This window comes from Onychostruthus taczanowskii, unplaced genomic scaffold, assembly GCF_017590055.1.
Source record: "Onychostruthus taczanowskii isolate IOZ18803 unplaced genomic scaffold, ASM1759005v1 scaffold10, whole genome shotgun sequence".
In the NCBI taxonomy this organism is placed as follows: domain Eukaryota; kingdom Metazoa; phylum Chordata; class Aves; order Passeriformes; family Passeridae; genus Onychostruthus; species Onychostruthus taczanowskii.
Window position 1 is genome coordinate 9,769,965 of NW_024496526.1, and position 17,397 is coordinate 9,787,361.

At 38.8% G+C, this 17,397-nt stretch overlaps 1 protein-coding gene across 1 annotated transcript in view; it reads left to right on the forward strand.

The window, feature by feature from the left end:
- CCDC93 (coiled-coil domain containing 93) overlaps positions 1-14,757 on the forward strand; it is a 30,930-nt gene extending 16,173 nt beyond the window's left edge. The window contains exons 11-22 of the mRNA XM_041405312.1: positions 1,193-1,309; positions 2,774-2,836; positions 3,018-3,091; positions 3,644-3,725; positions 4,100-4,171; positions 5,266-5,337; positions 5,605-5,713; positions 7,547-7,629; positions 10,636-10,673; positions 11,566-11,650; positions 12,310-12,423; positions 13,592-14,757. Of these exons, the coding sequence (XP_041261246.1) occupies positions 1,193-1,309; positions 2,774-2,836; positions 3,018-3,091; positions 3,644-3,725; positions 4,100-4,171; positions 5,266-5,337; positions 5,605-5,713; positions 7,547-7,629; positions 10,636-10,673; positions 11,566-11,650; positions 12,310-12,423; positions 13,592-13,645 (963 nt within the window). The 3' untranslated portion in view covers positions 13,646-14,757. The remainder of the gene's footprint in view (positions 1-1,192; positions 1,310-2,773; positions 2,837-3,017; positions 3,092-3,643; positions 3,726-4,099; positions 4,172-5,265; positions 5,338-5,604; positions 5,714-7,546; positions 7,630-10,635; positions 10,674-11,565; positions 11,651-12,309; positions 12,424-13,591) is intronic.
- Positions 14,758-17,397: the final 2,640 nt, after the last annotated feature.

Consider the following 17,397-nt stretch of genomic DNA (forward strand, 5'->3'; position numbering starts at 1 on the left):
AGAACAGATCATTAAGCTGCTCTTCAATACGAATTACATAGAAAATGTAGAGCAGGAATACAGGCTTTGCCTCTTATTTTCATTTAAAATTAAGCTGCTTACCCATCTGCCTGGAGTGGAACCAGGAGCAAATAGGAGTGAAGAGTATATCACACTTCTTGTAGCATTTTAGCTGATTATGCATTGTAGCAGTTGTCAGCATTTGGTAATTATTCAAAAAGCACTTAGTATTGAAGTCTTTGACAGACTATAAATTAGCACTTGAGGTACTTGAAAATTAACTGATTTTGTAGTGAAATATTGGAAAATGGATTAAGTGAAAAAAAGAAATCTGAGTGCATGAAGCAAATTACAAAAACAGATGGATGTTAGTATCAAAGTGAAGACTTTCAAAAGGTACAATTAATTTTTAGGCAAATAATCCCTTAGAGATCAAGATATCACTGGTTTTTAATGATTCTTTTGTCTACTGCAAATATACAATTTCTATTCTAAATGTTATTTTTTGTAAAGAATGTTTCTGTCAGCTTTGCTTTCACAATTCAGAGAGAAGAGGAGTCTAGATCCATATTGCTGTCTCTGTTACACATTTATGAGATGCTCCTGGCAATGCATGCTGGACTGAGTAGTTCTCAGAGGCTGGTGTCAGCAATACATGTGCTCACACATAAAAAACCCCAGAGTTTTTTACATACACTGAGTATGCCATTGTCATTCAGCATGGAGATGCATCCAAGCCTCTATTTCAGAATACACTATTGTTCAAGGCTTCTGAAAATTCTGGAGCTACTTGCTGGGGTGTGGAACATCTCTGATTCAACAAGTTACCGCAGCTTAAGGTGGTTTTTAGTATGCTTGTATTTTTTCCATTGAAGAACTCTACCAGGTTTAACCATAATGCTGATGCAAAAAAATTGTCTATCTTCTAGTGCACTGCGGTATTTTCCACCTGTCCCAGGGCAACTGACTTTTTTAGCTTACTTTACTTGTAAATTTTGGAATATAATTTAGTTGTTCAGCGGCTTCATTATTTTGATATGAGGTAAATCATTCTGATGTGAGTCATTCTTTTGGATAGTGGGACACAGTTCTTGATGAGGAATATCACAGGTGTGTCCCACTTTGGTATTTCCTGAGCTTCTGGAGAAGCAGAAAACAATGCTGTGAGGTCCAAATGTTATTGGTTTTTCAGCAATCTGAGCTTTCTGCTGAGGAGCGACCAGAAAGGCTTGGAGCTGCCCAGCAGCACAGAAGGAAGGTGGCATCTCTCAACAAGCAGATTTTGCAGAAAACCAAACTCCTCGAAGAGGTAAATATAGTGTGTGTAGTAAAGAAGAAAACATTGATAAAAGTGGTTGATCACAAAGTTTTTGCCATCCAGAAAATACCTGCAAGCCATCTTCTGCACCAGCAACTTGTCATGCTGACCACCGATTTCTCTGAATGTCTTGCTTGCATTGCCCTTGGATTGTGAGAACAGGTTGTGTTCTTTGTGTTCGTGGGGCAGTTAGCTCAGCCTTAATTTTGGGAAGGACCATGATTTTGCCATTTTAACAGTTGAGGGCCCTTTAATTCTGTGCAGCTTGTTTTCAGTGCATAACAATCTCAGTGCTGTTTTTATATGGGGAAAAAATGTACTGACAGCTGTAAGCCAAATATAATCCTTTTATCACTTTACTAAAGTAAGAATTTCCTGGCTGAATTTCATTTACCACTTGCCAAAAGCAGCTTTTGAAATCAGTGACAGTCAAGAACCCGGTCTTTTGAAAAATATTTATGGAGTTCTGGCTTCAATACTGCAATAAGTTTTGGCAAGATTTCTCAAAACTAGCAATTCATCTCAGTTTTCATGAGATGTAGACTGCAGACTTAAATTTTTTTCAGTTACTTAGAATAAAATCTATCGGTGAATTATTGGTGAAAAATTATGAAAAACAAAAACAAATCTTTGTTTTTATAAATTTGGCTTTGGAAAGGGAAGAGTGGAGCATTAAGTCACAGCTCTGTGATGTGAATAGCAAACTAAAAGCAACATGAAAGGGGGTGGAACTGAGCTACATGTGCATTTCCTGTTTGCTCACTTTTGCTCCACTTTTGTAAACCATGTCCTATTTTTGTTGTTACTCTTTGCAATCTTAAATCATGAGAAATTTAAAGAAGGATGTTCTTCTAAAATTAGCTTCTGTAAATTAATTGGCAAGTGAAATATCTAATATTTGTTTATGATACATATTTTGCTCACTGCCTTGTTAGACTTTTCATAGTTACGTAGAAGAAAACCATAAAGCAGCTTGGTTATTTGGTGTGGAAGTGTCTGTGCTTTGGTGCCATGGTGCTTCTGTGCAAGTCTTGAATTGCCCTGACTTATCTGGAGAAGTGTAAAATGGGACTCATTCTTAGCTTGGTGTGAAAGTAGGCCAGTACAACCAGGCTAGAAAAGTTTGAGCAGTTTAGCAGAGATTCTGTCCAATAAGTCACCATTCTGTTGGCCTCTATTTTGGAAAAGCTGTTGTTTATTCTGGGACTTTATACACCTAAAGGATCAGGCGGTAAATGTTTGCTATTAGTAATTAAATATTCAGTCAGAATTCTTGCCATCAGATGCAGGAGTAGCTGACAGGAAAAGACAGTGTTTGTTATGCTTGGCCTGCTGTTTGACAGACAACCATTATGAGCAGCTCAAATATTCTCTGTTCTCCATTACAGGTGTAATTAGTGTGAATATAGATCCAACAGATCCAACTCTTTTTTTTTTTTTTGTCTTTTGTAACAGTTGCAAGCTAAATGTGCTGATCTGCAGGCAAAATGTACCAAAGCAAAAAAGACATTAGCAGAGGTAATCTTTGTTTTTTTCTGTGTTGTTTGTAGCTGAAACTTTTTTGAGAAATTTTGTTTGTGAAGGGATATATTAAACACTGAAGGTGTTCGCCAGCTTAACTCACTGATCTCATGGTGTGGGAAAGTCAATTTATTATCAATCAATTTAGTATTAATTTATTATTAATTGTAACCCTTAGGTTAAGAGTTACAGTGAAAAGCTGGACAAGGAATTGGCAGCCTTAGAAACAATAGAATCCCAAGCAGATTCTAGGTAAGTTTCTTCCTTTGTTATCTTTGAAATTCTGAAAAATGATGGTTTTAAAATTAATCATTCAATGTTTCTTGGTTTGTCAGCCTTAACAAATAACTAAAGTTTAAAAATTAAATTATTCTCCAGCTTGCTTTCCAGAGACAGGGAAATACTGCAGTAGGATTCAGTCAGAATGAAAAGTGTCAGTCTGTAGTTCAAAATAATTGTAGGTGTTTAAAGCAGAAGAACCCTAGACACATCTGACAAGTAGATGATGCATTCTGGATTTATTTTGTTCATATTTGAAGCCTTCATCTCACATAAATTAAATAGAAGGCTCTCAAAACTTTCACAATAATGAGGTTAAAACATAACAAAGCCATCAGAAAATTCAGTGTAACACTCCATCTTTATTTTGACCTTGGTATATCAGTGCTGATATTTGGTTTTAATTTACCCAGGTTTTATTGTAAATTTATTTAGAACTAAGCTTGTTTTAATATATGTTAATTTTCAATCTGTTTAAATTAGAAACTAAAAATCTAACATAGTTTACTGGATCTTCAAATTTAGCATATTACAGAGTCTGCGAGCACTGGTGGCCATGAATGAAAACCTAAAAAGCCAGGAGCGAGAGTTCAAAGCACATTGTAGGGTAAGTTCCAGCGTCTCCTAGAAGGATTCATTTAAAACTTGGTAAATAAGCTCTTTCCTGGTGTGTTGCTGTGCTGTGTGTGCCTGTCTGTCGTCTGTCCCACACCCCCAGGTACTGCTAACTCCAGGTTTGTGGTGAATATTAGCACCCCTGGATCAGGGAGGAGTGAGGAAGGATCCGAGCTGGTGTGGCCTTCCTTAATACCCTTAAGCAGGGAATGCTGTTCAATCTTCCAAATTTAAATATTATGTGTGTGGTCAGCTCTGAAATTTTGTTAGAAGTTGTGTTGTCAAGATTCTTCCCTCCCCTCTTAAGAGAAGAGGTCTCAGTTAAAAAAAAAATCAAAAATAAATCAACTTTTTCTTGTTTTAAAGGAAGAAATGGAGAGACTACAACAAAATATTGAGACTCTGAAAGCTGAAGCAGCGGAAGATGGGGAGGAACAGGTAATAGCAAAAGTCCAAGTTCCAATTTTCAGATTGCATTTGGGAATGTTTGTTTAAGTCTTTCTGACTTCTGGAACGTTCTGGTAAGCCTTAAAGTATCTGCTGGGAAATTTAAAAAGCTCTGTAAAGCCATAGTTCAAGCTAATAGTCCTAGAAATACAGGAGTCTGCAAACAGCAACAGCATTCTCTGTTCTTTTTGCAGAATCCATGGGACTCTGCTTGTAGATGCTTTTGTGCCTTTTTCTTCTTTCTTTGTAGTACCAGAGAAGAATCTCTGGGTGTTGTGCTAAAAGCTGTGCTTATCTCTGACAGAAACATGTCTTCCTCACAAAGAATGTCTGGTTTGGTTGTTTTTTTCTTAGAAGTGGGGTTATCTGAAGGATGGAAGCATGAGCTTTCAGTGGCTCAGTGCACTGCATGCAGTGAGCAGCTGTCAGAAGTTAGACTTTAACACAAGTGCATCCAGACTGATGGCAATGAATAATGAATGAACAGAGAAGGAAAAGCTTCAATGACTTTATTTTCAGTGGGTAAACATTTGATGCATTCGTACCTCTGGAACAAGGCAGATTACAACTTCTATGATGCTGCTGTCCTCCTCAACACAGCATGAAAAAAAATTAAAGTGCAAATTGAATTCTTAATTTTTTTATCAAGAAAAAGTTAGCTTGAAGTTCACACTGCAGGAAGTTTAGACCACACGTCGGAGGGTTTATGTTCTGTTTAGGTGTCTTGTTTATTCTTAACCCCACCACTGAATCAAAGTATAAGCACTCAGACAAGGGGTACTGACAATCTTTGGATTTCTATTTTCATTTAAAATGTGACTGGTGTAAAGCAGTGCAAAAGCTATTGATAACTCTTAAAAATAGCAGAAGTTAAAAACCATCTAAATGCCCTTGTTTAGAGTAAATAATGTCAGGCTTTTAAAACAGGTAATGAATTATTATTTTAAAAAACCCCAAACAAATGGTGGTGATATTGTGGGAGCCACAGGCAGGCAAAACCACAAAACAAACCAAATCTGCATTTTTGCACTGCAGCTCTTGTATGCTACTGTAATACACAATTGTTTTGGGTTCTCAACTTTCAGGAGCCAAATAAGATTATAGAACAGCAGTACAAAGCTGAGAAAGAGAAACTTCAGAAGATCCGCCTGCTACTGGTGAGTTACTCTTTGTGTCCTTACTTGTACAAAATTGCTGATGTTTGTCTTATCTTGTAGCTTCTACTTCTTTGTCTTGTTGTTCTAATTTTAACAAGTGTTTCTGTTACAAATCAATTGCAAAAAAAAAAAATTGGATCCTTAGCCAAAGCTTTTTGTTTTTAAAATCAATTATTTAATAACAAAGTATTGCTGGGGGGGCTTCATCCATTTTAAGAAGAGAACAAGAAGAGGCTTTGTTTTCTCCCCTCCTAACTTTCTATTCAGGCACGAAGAAACAGAGAAATAGCCATTTTACAGCGCAAGATTGATGAAGTACCCAGCCGAGCTGAGCTCACACAGTATCAGAAGAGATTTATTGAACTTTACAGTCAGGGTATGTATATCAAGCAGGACCATCCTGCTGAAGGCTAAAGCCCTGGAAGGAGGGCAGTTGCATTTTAAACTTATGGCACGTAACAACAGCACCTACTCATTTGCTGGTATTTTAAAGGTTTTTGGTATTCATGTTACACATCATATTTTTGAGGTTTTGTAAGCTGGGCTTTAAGAATCTTCCTGAGGGTTAAACTCAGTGCACAAGATCTCTGGACGAAATTTTGTCCGCAGCAGGTTCTATCATTTAGGTTAATGGCCAGTATGTTCTGAAAGTCCTTAATTCACCATTTACAAATGAGAATTGCTGTAAGTTTGAATCATGTTTAATTAATTTGCCTTACCATTAGATTGTTTTTATTGTTTCCACTGGCATGATGTAACTGATTCTGAACCAAACTATGTCAAGAAGTACAAACATTCTCTTGAGGGGATTGGTTTCTTTCATTCTTAATTAACATTGCATTGCATTGCACAGGCTAAGCTTCTAGAGAAATGAGGTGGAAATCTGTAGCAACTTTTTCTGTGAATTATTGTATTTTTAGAGGTACTTAGAGGCTTCTCATTTAGCCAGATTCAGGTTATCTTCAGTTGCCAAAACATGGTTTTTTTGAACTTTGCTTCAAGGGATTGGACAGGACACGCTTCAGCACTAACCTCAAACATTAGTGATTTTGTGATTTTTGTACCAGAATCCTTTTCAGTTACAATATTCAGTGTTTTGGTTTTGACCTAACTGAGTCTCTTCCTTTGAAAATGTTTAAGAGAATCAATGAGCCAATTGGTTCCTTCTTCCTCTTGTCCCTTTGTTTTACCCTGCATGGGTTCTGGTGTGTTCCATAAGCTGGCACAACTTTCCAACACAGGTGAAATGTTGAGAGGTTTTCTGAGTTGTTTTGTGGAATCCACTCTTGAAAGACTTGTGACTACCAGAGCTGCTGGAAGAGCAGAAGGGGATGCATGAAGGAAATGGTTTGGGAAAGGCCTCTTTCATTTGGCAGCAGTTCTGCAAATCCCAGACTAATGAGCAAGATTTCACCAAGGTTTATCATTTTTAACCCATACATTTTTTCCAGCTTGTGGTTTCTAGCCAGAATTACTTTTGCTGCCTGTTGAACTGTTTCCTTGGGAGTCAGAAATATATTGGATTTCCTTAGGCATTGAAGAACTAAAGGCTAGAGGAACACTCAGCAGATTTGAGTATCATCTTGTAGGCCCAGTGGGAAGGCATGTCTGAGCCTTGCCTTCCCAGCTGAGCTCTGACCAACATCTGCTGTAACCACCTAAACCAGAAAGTATTAATTCTATCACCACACATAGATGATAAAGAAGATAAAAATACTTCAAAACAGCAAAAGCTCTGTTGGGCATCTTGCACATGTGTAGCTTGACATTTATAGTCTAATGCACTTTTTTCCCCGCACAGTGCTACCAAAATTATCTGCTCTTCCCTGTCCCTGCTGAGGCTGTGCCCCTCCAACAACCCAGGCAAGGCCACTGTGAGCAGCACAGCTGCCTGGGTAGTGGCAGGGTACAGCTTGGGAAGGAAGCACAAACAGGCAGCTGATGGTGCCAGCATGGGTTGGCAGAAAGGGCTGTCAGCAGTTGGGGCTTAATTTAGACACTGAGCTGTGTTGTTCTTATAAGAGATGATAGCTGGAACCCTGCTGAGAGAAACTCTGGAAGGATGTTCCCTCTGCATGTACATTAGTGACTCTGTTCCATTATTGATAGTGGAGAATGTTATAGAAAGTCTACAGAGTATTTTTACAGATTCCATTTTACCTCATATTCTTTTATTATTCTACCCCTCTTTTTTTTGTTTTGTTTGTAGTCTCAGCAACTCACAAAGAAACGAAGCAGTTTTTTACTCTTTATAATACACTGGATGATAAGAAAGTATATTTGGAGAAGGAGGTAAGAAAATGTTATTACTATTTTCCAAGTATTCAGTCTTTGGGGAAGGAAATAAAAAGTTTTCGCTTGGCTTTCTCCATATTCAGTCCTGTCAGAGCAGAGTTACTGGTCTTTGTAAACAAAAATGGAACAACAGATTCATAAGAATATTTGTTGAAGGGCAATGGTCTGTATTGTAAAAGAATTGCTGTTAGTACAGCATGTTTGAACACTCACTGTGCTCTTGAAACCTGAGTAACATTTGATCAGCAAATATCTCTAATCATAGCACTAAATTACCCTTTTTTCTCTTTTTAGTCGATAACTTTTATTAGGTACTCAGACCACAGCAAATTCCAGCTGCTGTCAGCAACATCACAGTTAGTTCTCAGGGCCTGAGCTGCCTACCCTTAATTTGCTGGTGATTTTACTGGGTCAGAAGAGTGGTTTTCATACAAGAATGGTTTATTTCCCCCTCCTCTTTCCCATCTTATGTGGAGTTCCCTTCTTTTTTGGGCCTGAGTGATTTCAGTCTTCTTTTTTTGCAAGTCTCTGATTTCAGTAAAGGTGGAGAAATAGGAGGAAACAAGAGGAAATAAAAATTATGACTTTACTTTTAAAATACAAAATGTTTTGATACCTCAGGTTTCCCTGTTTATTCTAATAAAATAAGAGCAGATTAGTGAGTTTTGCATTATTTAGATATATTTCTTTAGTTTGTGAGACAAGCAGTGGTCAAATTTCTCGCTATGTAAAGACACCTTTTCAGTGTCCTTTCACATCCTGTTTTGGAGATCATGTGTGACCATTTCCTTCCCTTAAGCAGCTGATTCTAATCCACATTAGGGAGTTTTCATTTTTTCCATTCAGAAAAGTCATATACCATATTTTAAAAAAATGCATGAAGTACAAGCTATATTACTTTACATTACTTTAACTTCTCCCCTACATTAGCATTTAATACAGATTTATTTGTTGGAGGTTTTGTTTTATTTTTGGTTTGGTTTTTTTTGAGGGCAAACCTGAAAATTTAAACATTATAGAGAGACTGGTTTTGAAATGGGGCATAAAAAGCAGATTATAGAGAATATAGAAACAGAATGTAGAACAGATTTACTTCACTGTTGTATAAACTGGGAGTACTCTTGCCAAAATAATTCAGTGCTTTTGGGGGGTTCACAGGGGGAATTCTGAATGTCTTCTGATGCCATCTTAACTTAGTTAAGTGTGTAATATCATTGAGATTCCTTGAGATGCATTTAATATTAGAACCAAGGTTTCAGCAAGTAAATATTGTCCAATAGTGTATAAAACATATCTTTGGCATCTGTGCTTCACAAAGATTTCTGGAATATACTTGCACCTTGTCTTGTTCCTGGGTTTTGGGGAGACTTTTTTCCCCTTTTTCCTCCCCAAACCAGCCCTTTTGTAAAACACACTGAGCATCATTGCTTTAAAACAACAATAGTAAGAATTGTTGTTCAGTTGAATTTTGGCTATGAGGATTTTAGTTCTGTCATGAAAGTCTCTGTGATCATGGCTCATATTTAACCCTATTTTGAGAAAGATGCATTTTTTTTAAATGGTTTAAAAGTAATTTTTTTCATGATGTCTTTCAATTTTGGGGTGTATATGCTGATTTCACTGTAGTGTAACACATCCACACTCTTCCTATGCTGTAACCCTGCTGGGCAGGGTTACTTTTCCTGGCTTGAATGTATATGTGTGTATATATATATATGTCTGTATAAACTGTAATCATGTTCTCAAGCACAGGCTTAGTGGAAATATCTTGAGGCAGGGATGTGAACGTGGCAAATATTGATGACTAATGCAATATTTTCACTGCTGTGAATTACAGGAATTTTTGAGCACCTTGGCTCCTTGGGAGTCTGTTCAGAATTTTTTTGAGTTGTCCAAGGGAAGGTCAGGAGCACCTGCAGATTCTGCCATGCCTGCTTATTGCAGTCTCATTCAGGTGGAGGATTTTAGATTTAGGAGAGATAAGTTCAGCTTTCTGTGGCAGTGGGGCAGGTGATTCTGTTTGCAGCCCTTGGGTTTGCAGAACTCTTCAAAAGGAGAAACTGCTTGGAAGGCAGGAGACTTGCAAGATGTATTCAAAACTGAGAGAAAGGATCACATTTAATTTCCAGTTGTTGAATTTTAATGCTCTCAGCAATATGTAAAAAACAGGGAAAAAATCAAAGGCAGTTACATAGGATGTATTCCATATAGTTTTATTAGTTGGGGGAATTTATACAAGTAGCAAAATATTCCTGCAAAATAAATGTTAGAAATGTCTATTTTGGTTTTCATTCAGTGCAATGTTACTGTCTTGTAAGAGAAGCCACATCTCTGAAATGCCATTCTGTACTTTTTATGAGTTCACCTTTTAGCAACCAGTAAAATACACATAAGCAAAGTGAGAAATGATGCATGGCTGATAGGGAATCTGTAAGCCTCATCTGCACAATGAAAGCAGTGCAGGAATTCACCTGCTGCTCCTGCACTGCTTGGAGAGTCTTCAGAGCCCTTGTGTGGAAACAGTTCTTCAAAATGTGTTGAGTGGTTCCCATCTCAAAGGCAAAAGTGTTCTTTCCTGTTTATTTGTGATGTGCTTGTGCACATGTCAACAGTAACTGTTGAACACTGGACCAGCAGCTGCTTTTATGTCAAATTCCAACACATGTTGAACACATGTACAGGCCATTTTACTTTATTGCTTTAGTTTGGGAAGGCATCGTGCTGGAAAACTCTCAGTGGTATAATTGAGTGCCAGTAAAATTAAAAATATCAGTTGTGGTCCAACACTTCTGCTTCAACCTGTGGGATAGATTTTACTAAATCAAAAGGATTGTGGTTTGTCTTCTGAAAGAAAACTCATGGTAATTTTTGTACATCTGTCTGCTTTTGAGGGCATTATCTATATAGGAATTTTTTTTTAAATAAAATTCATCTTATTGTCTGTGAAAACTCATACCAGAAAAGACAAATGTGTATTTTCCTCATTTTTTTTCCAACTCACAGGTTAACTTACTGAATTCTATCCATGACAACTTCCACCAGTAAGTGATGGTTCTTTATCTCATAATAGTTGCAAAGAGTGGTAGAGTTGGTTGGAGAAGTGGGGAGGGCATCAGTTATAGAGACTAAAAATTTCTTAGAAGATTGTATAGTCAATAAACTATTCTATAAATTAGTTTATAACTCTATTTAAGCCACTTTTAAGGGGAATCATGGACTTGGAATTACGTAACTTTTATAGCCAACATATGTTTTAAATATCTGACTCTTTAGATGTGGAAATTCAGTCATAATTTTCCTGGAGTTAATTTAAGTATTTTCCTCCTTTTTGTGGAGTTGTGGTTATTACATTATGTACAAAACATTAGACTGGGATGTATTTCAGACATATTTATTATAAACTACCTCTGTATTTGGAAATTGATACATTGTGGAGTCTGTGTAAAATTGTGGTTGCCTTGGAAGTTCATGGTCAAAGATCAGTCTGTGAATCAGCCAGTGTTTATTTTTCTCTAATGATTCGAGGTCTAAAATGACTTGTAGGCTTTCCCTATTACAGTGAGAAATTGTACAAAATTTACTGTTCTTCTAGACCTCAAGTCACCTTCTTACTACTCACAACAGAGGCCTTTCTTAAAAAATTATGTTTTTATTTAGTTATTAGCAGTTATTTCTGTACAGCACATGAGAGCAAGGAACAGCCTTGAGCTGACAGGGAGCAGCCCTGTGACGGGCTCTGAGCTCTCTGTGCCCATCTCCTTGGTAGCTGAAGAGCTGCACTGTCAGTGGTACCAGTGACTAAAAGGATGAATTTTTACACAGAACACTAAGCAGTGAGAGCTTTGGACATGGGTAGATGTGCAAGACAACAGCAGCTGACTGGACACACAGTGTCCCACAACCCTGTCAGGTGTTCCATTTCCTTCTTTCCAGAGCCATGGCATCGTCCGGATCTCGGGAGCAGTTTTTGCGGCAGATGGAGCAGATTGTAGAAGGCATCAAACAGAATCGAATGAAGGTCTGACTCCTCTCACTCTCTTTGCTGAAACCTGGGAATTATCTCAACAAAGCCTCTTGGATCTTTCTACGCACAATTATTGTCCATTACATGAGGTGCAAATTAGGCAAACAACTAAAAAGTATTATTTCTTTTCACATTTGTCTGAAACTTCTCACCACTAAATGTCAGTGAATAGAGTATGACAGAGGTGTTACAACACCTCTGTCCTGCCAGGAATCTTATACCTCTCTACTTCATTACTGGTGGTGCAGTGATTGAAATGCCTGAGACAACTGAATGCCACTGAAATCAGTGAGAACTCTTCCATCTGAACTGTGTGGTGCAGTCAGACCTGCACCTCAAGCACAGTTTCTCAGACTGGGAGCTGACTGAAGCTGCTTTCTGCTGCTCAGGAGGGTCAGCAGCACCTCAGGAAGAGGGTCAGCATGTGCCCTTGTCCCAGTTGCACCTACAGTGCCACTGGTACTGAGACTTCAGCACTGGGCTTTTAATTTTTAAGAGCTGACCTAAATCTTCATTGCATTTCAAGTACGAGCCAGGGGTATCATTTATGAAGTATCTGTTTTCCCTTGTGTGTTATAGATAGCTGTTCCTTATGCAGTATGTCCATATGTATCCCATACATACTATCTCTTACCCTTCCTGCATACCAACAGATGGAAAAGAAGAAGCAAGAAAACAAAATGAGAAGAGACCAGTTGAATGATGAATACTTAGAGCTTCTAGAGAAACAGAGGCTTTACTTCAAAACAGTGAAAGAATTTAAAGAGGTAAGAACACTTTTGCTATGTTCAACTGTTCTGTTCAGTGACCCATTTTGATGCGACTTGTGTATTAACATGTGCAAAAGATTTCCTGATATGATGCTTATCACACCATGTTCATGAGGTATCTTGGTCATTTTCTAACCATGTGAATCTTGGACTCTGAATTTGATTCTGGGAGTCCTTTCACTACTGGATTGGCACCTCTCCGTGTTACAGGGAGAGGTTATCATCAAGTCAGTGGTTTTCAAGTGGAATCTCTTGAAGGTCTCTGAGCAGTTAGTTATTGGAGCAAAGAGGGGTGTGGAAATGTGTGTGAATAAGGAGGAAATGCAGGATCTCGGTCATTAATCTTCAGGAACCAGCCTTGTTGCCTAATGACTGTGAAAACACTGTATAACACTTCATTGATTTAGCCTTTCCCAAGCTTTTAATCATCTTGGGCTTCTGTTAACTTGCTGTCTCCATGAGAATGAATGAGTGAAAAAGAATGCTGCAGGCAAAATTGTCATTTGGCTTCATATGTTCGAGGAAAAACATCTTTGTGTAATTATTCCTGCTTTGTTCTGAGACAGTTCCTTCCTGTTTCAGACAGCATACTCTGGCAGAATGACAGGGGCTGTTCAGCTACTTGTCTGACATGCAGAATTTTACATCCTACTTGCAGAATTTAGGTAGATTTATTGTTAAGTTTTTTTCCTATTTTTCTTCCATTGCCATGTGAGGGAATTTCTGCTCAACTCTGCTACCCTTAAAAATAAAAACGTCATGGTTGTGGTACTGAACACAGGTGTACTTGTGTAAATATATTTCCTGACTGAGAGTTGTTCTCTGAGCAGTGACTCTTTTGCAAACTGTCCTGTGTAGTTCCAGATCACCTACAAGTAATCTCCATTTCAGATTATTCTACTTGTAAGTAAAAAGCTGAATTTGCTTTAGCTACATGTAAAAACTTCAGAGTGGTCAAGCAGTGTTCCTTCTGGCTTGCATGTATGAAGTTTAATGAGTATTGCCATTGGAATAACAATTATCTTCAACTTATCACTCACTCCAGGCTCCTTTGGATTGTGGAGATGTTTCAAAATGAAAGAAAGGGTTTGGTTCTGTTGGTGTGAGGATACAGGTAGCAGAGTTAAGAGCAATTCCTCCTAGCATGTTTGCTCTCTGTTAACAGGAATGCCGTAAGAATGAAATGCTGCTGTCCAAGCTGAAAGCCAGTTCTTCCTGAAGAACTCCAGCTGGGGAAATTTATAGAAGATTGTTCAGTCCATTGAATCTCTTTTGTGAGGTGACAGTTATAACTGCAATGTAGATGTATATATATAGATATATATAAAAAATATATATACACACAGCTGTAAAAGTCTGGTTTTTCCAGTATGTGTTCAGTTTACATTCCCTCATCACATGGCTGTATTATTCATTATTGCCTCCACTACACAGTAAAGAGTTAACACAGTACAGCAAAATAGAAATACTGTCTAACTTTATTTATTTGGGTTTGGGTTTCTTTTTCTACAGTAAGGACAGTGGGAATGTTTTTTTATTTGGGTTTTAACACTGAATTAGGTGAAAATTCTGGAATAAGTTTACATGTACTGTGTAGCATGTCTACTAGCCCACAGGATGTGCACTGCAGAATGCAGTAGTTTATTAATTTTGGCCCCAAAAAAACCCACAGAATGAGATTCTTCAAACTTGCTTTTCCAGTTAATAACTTCACATTATTTTAGTTTATACTCTAGCCATATATAGGATTCCAAAGGATAACAATTAATTTCTAACGACTAAGAAAATGAAAACTTACCTTGGATAATTCCTGGTGTAAAATTATAGATCTATATTTTTATAAAGTCTAGCTGTTGTATAAATTTTTTGAAATTTCATTTTTATATATAGAGAGTTTGCTTGTTAAATTAATAGCTCCAGGAAAAAAAAACACCTTAATACTAGGATCACCACATTATCCCTGGCTGGGATGAAAATCAGAGTCTGTCACCTGTAATATAGGAAGATAAAGATTGAGACATTCTGCTCTAATGAACTGATGCTCACCTTTGAAGACAACAACCTACTTACCCTGCTGAAGATTTGCTCTTGAAAGTTCAGAAACTTTGTGGGACACTTTCTGAGACATTTTTATATCTGTATATACAGTATTTTATAATTCAAACAATTGCTTTTTGTACTTAACACCAGGATTTTGGACTGACTTCTTAATGTACATGACATCTTCAGGAAAAGAAGACCCGTGTTCCTTTTTCCCACTGGCACTGATGACAGCGCTGTTCGATTACTGTCTGTGGCAGCAGATATAAAATAAAGAATGTTTGGAATCCACTGACATTCTGATATCGTGTTTTTAAGGTGGAACTTGCCTTAGAAGCTTTTCCAGACTCCTGAATTACAAGTGCATTAAAAGATGAATCGTGTCCATAGCCAATGAGTCACTGTGTTTGTGATGTCCTGTTCCTGCAGCACAAACAGAAAGGAAACCTTCCCACGGAGCCAGCTGGACCTTGCTCCCTCACACTGGTTACTGAGGGAATAGATCTGGGCTGCTCCTCTTGAATATGTTCAAAAAGTCAGTCTGCCCAGGGCTAACAAAATAATGAAGGCAAAATCAGATTCCAAGTCCCTTCAAAGAAGGAAAAATTTACATTCAGCATTCCTTCAAAGAAGGAAACCTGCATTGAGTGCTACTTATAGAAATCTGAGGTTTGTGGAATGAAGTTGTTGCTCACAAAGGATAAATCATAACTCACTGTCTGCTGTAGATGGAGCCCAGGGCAGATGGCCAGTACCTTTGGTGTGAGGCCCATGTGAAAATGAGGAGCTGGTGAGGGTGTGAAAACAGTTCCATCAGCTGTTCCTTGCTTCCTGGCACAGGCTCTGTTTGTTGGGTGCCGTTTCTCCTCATACCTGGGGAGAAACCAACAGCAAGGAGAATCTGCCTTAATTCTCCATCTCAGCTGGTTGCAAGCAAGGAATTCTCAGAATTTTTCTTCAGTATTGCTGGATTTCCTTGTTGAAAGAGAAAGGTCTTGCCCTGAACTCATTTGGTGTTACCTTCTAAGACTTGTAACATTTACAGGACTTGCCGCAAAACCTAATTTCTTTATTAGGGTTATTAGCATTGTCTGCTCACATTCATCTTCCAAAGCCCTTTCATTTCTGCACATTCTGGGCTCCCACACTGCAGCTGCTGCAGGATTCTCAGAGCCTTGCTGCAGGATGCAACTCTGCCCTTCTGCTGAGCAATAGGCTCAAATAAATTTTTCTAGGAGCAAATTCAATGTCAGGAAATGAAGTTTAAAACTAGTAGTCCACTGCTTAAAAGCAGAGATGATTGCTGTACTCCAAAGTGGCAGCTTCTATTGGGGAAATAAATACATAACATCTAAGCTGTGCCAAATGATGTCGCTTTAGAATATTTGATTTTTTTTTCTGTTTGAATAGTCAAGATACTGTGTCGTTAATCTTAGTTCATATGGGAGCATCCAGCAAGTTAGGCAGCAACCACTGATACATATTTTCTTTTCCCCACAGCAAGCTGTGATTAACACCCAGAATTTTAAATCCCAATTCTGTGCCGTCACTCTTCCAAATGCAGTCTGGATTTAGAGCCAGTGTGGGAAGCTGGTTTTGTTGAGAGCTTTCTAAAGCCACTGCAGTGAAATGAAAGCTCTGCTTGCCTCTTGTAGCCTCTGGGTGTGCAGGGAGGCTGGCTGTGTGAGCCTGTCACTGTAACACTCGCTGCTGGCACAGATGCTTGGGTGGGCAGAACACTAGCTGCTTCCCTTCAGAACTCCAGAGGCCCAGCCTCATCTCCTAAGGGAGCTAAATTCATCTTTGAGGAGGAGGAGAGCTGTGTCAGTGCCCTGCTGCTGCTCTCCTGCTTGTGCTGCAGGTCCGTGTCTGCAGCAGCGCCCTGCACGTGTGCGGCTGCAGGAACTGCACAGGGGCCTTGCAGCTCTGTGCTGTCCTCCCATGTTCCAGAGGCCAAGCCATGGTACAAGGTGCCTGCACAGCCTGTGTTGCTTCTGGAACTGGAGCTGGGTGCTGCTCCAGTCAGTTGGAATGTGCAGCTGGAGATCACTGCAGCTCCTGCAGCCAGACGGGGATGGGCCAGGGCACCAGTGTTGGCAGTGGATTTGTGTGACAGTAATGGCTTGGCTTACCAGGCTGAGGAAGTACAGGCACTAAAATTTGTCCAAAACATGTTTATTAGAAACTTCAGGAGTGCCACATGCAGAAGATTTGTATGCTTTTCAACACCAGCTGAGGATGACTTCTGCATTTCCTCCATCCATGTAATCTGTTTGGATTTTAAAGGTTTTAGAGCAGTGACTCTCTTACATGAAAAAAATCAATTGACTTGAAAAATTTGGCAGTGGTTCTGAATGAGGCTGCAGGTTTTAGTAACATTCAGTCTCTTACATATGTGCCTTCCTTCTGGTTTAATTAATCATCCAAAGACTGGTTTGAATGGTAGCTATTCCATATGCAGGCAAGTTGAGAGTCACAAGGGAAAGTTATTTAAATAAGCATTTAAGTCTGAGTCACTGTCTAACAACTCTTTTGAAATTCTAGGTAATTAAAACTTCTGAATTCCCACTGAAATTGAGACACAAAAATCCTGTGTCTGCAGGAATGCAAGACACACAGGTGGCTGTGGGCACAGCAGGTCACCCTGGACTGTCACAGCACTGCAGGTGTGAGGTGCAGCACTGCCTGACCTCACCATACACTGTGCTCCTGAGATGCAGCCAAGCTCCCTTAAGCTTCCTGGGACTCTGTGTCAGTAAAAAGCTGCCATGCTAGAAATACTCAGAGATGCTGTCAGCCCTCCCACTCAGAGCAGGGGAGGAAATAAAACCCACCAGAGAAACAAATATGGAGCAAGATGGACTTGGCAGTATGCAAGGAAATAGGTTATTTATGTATATATTGTTGGGTCAGGGATGTTTGTCAGATCTT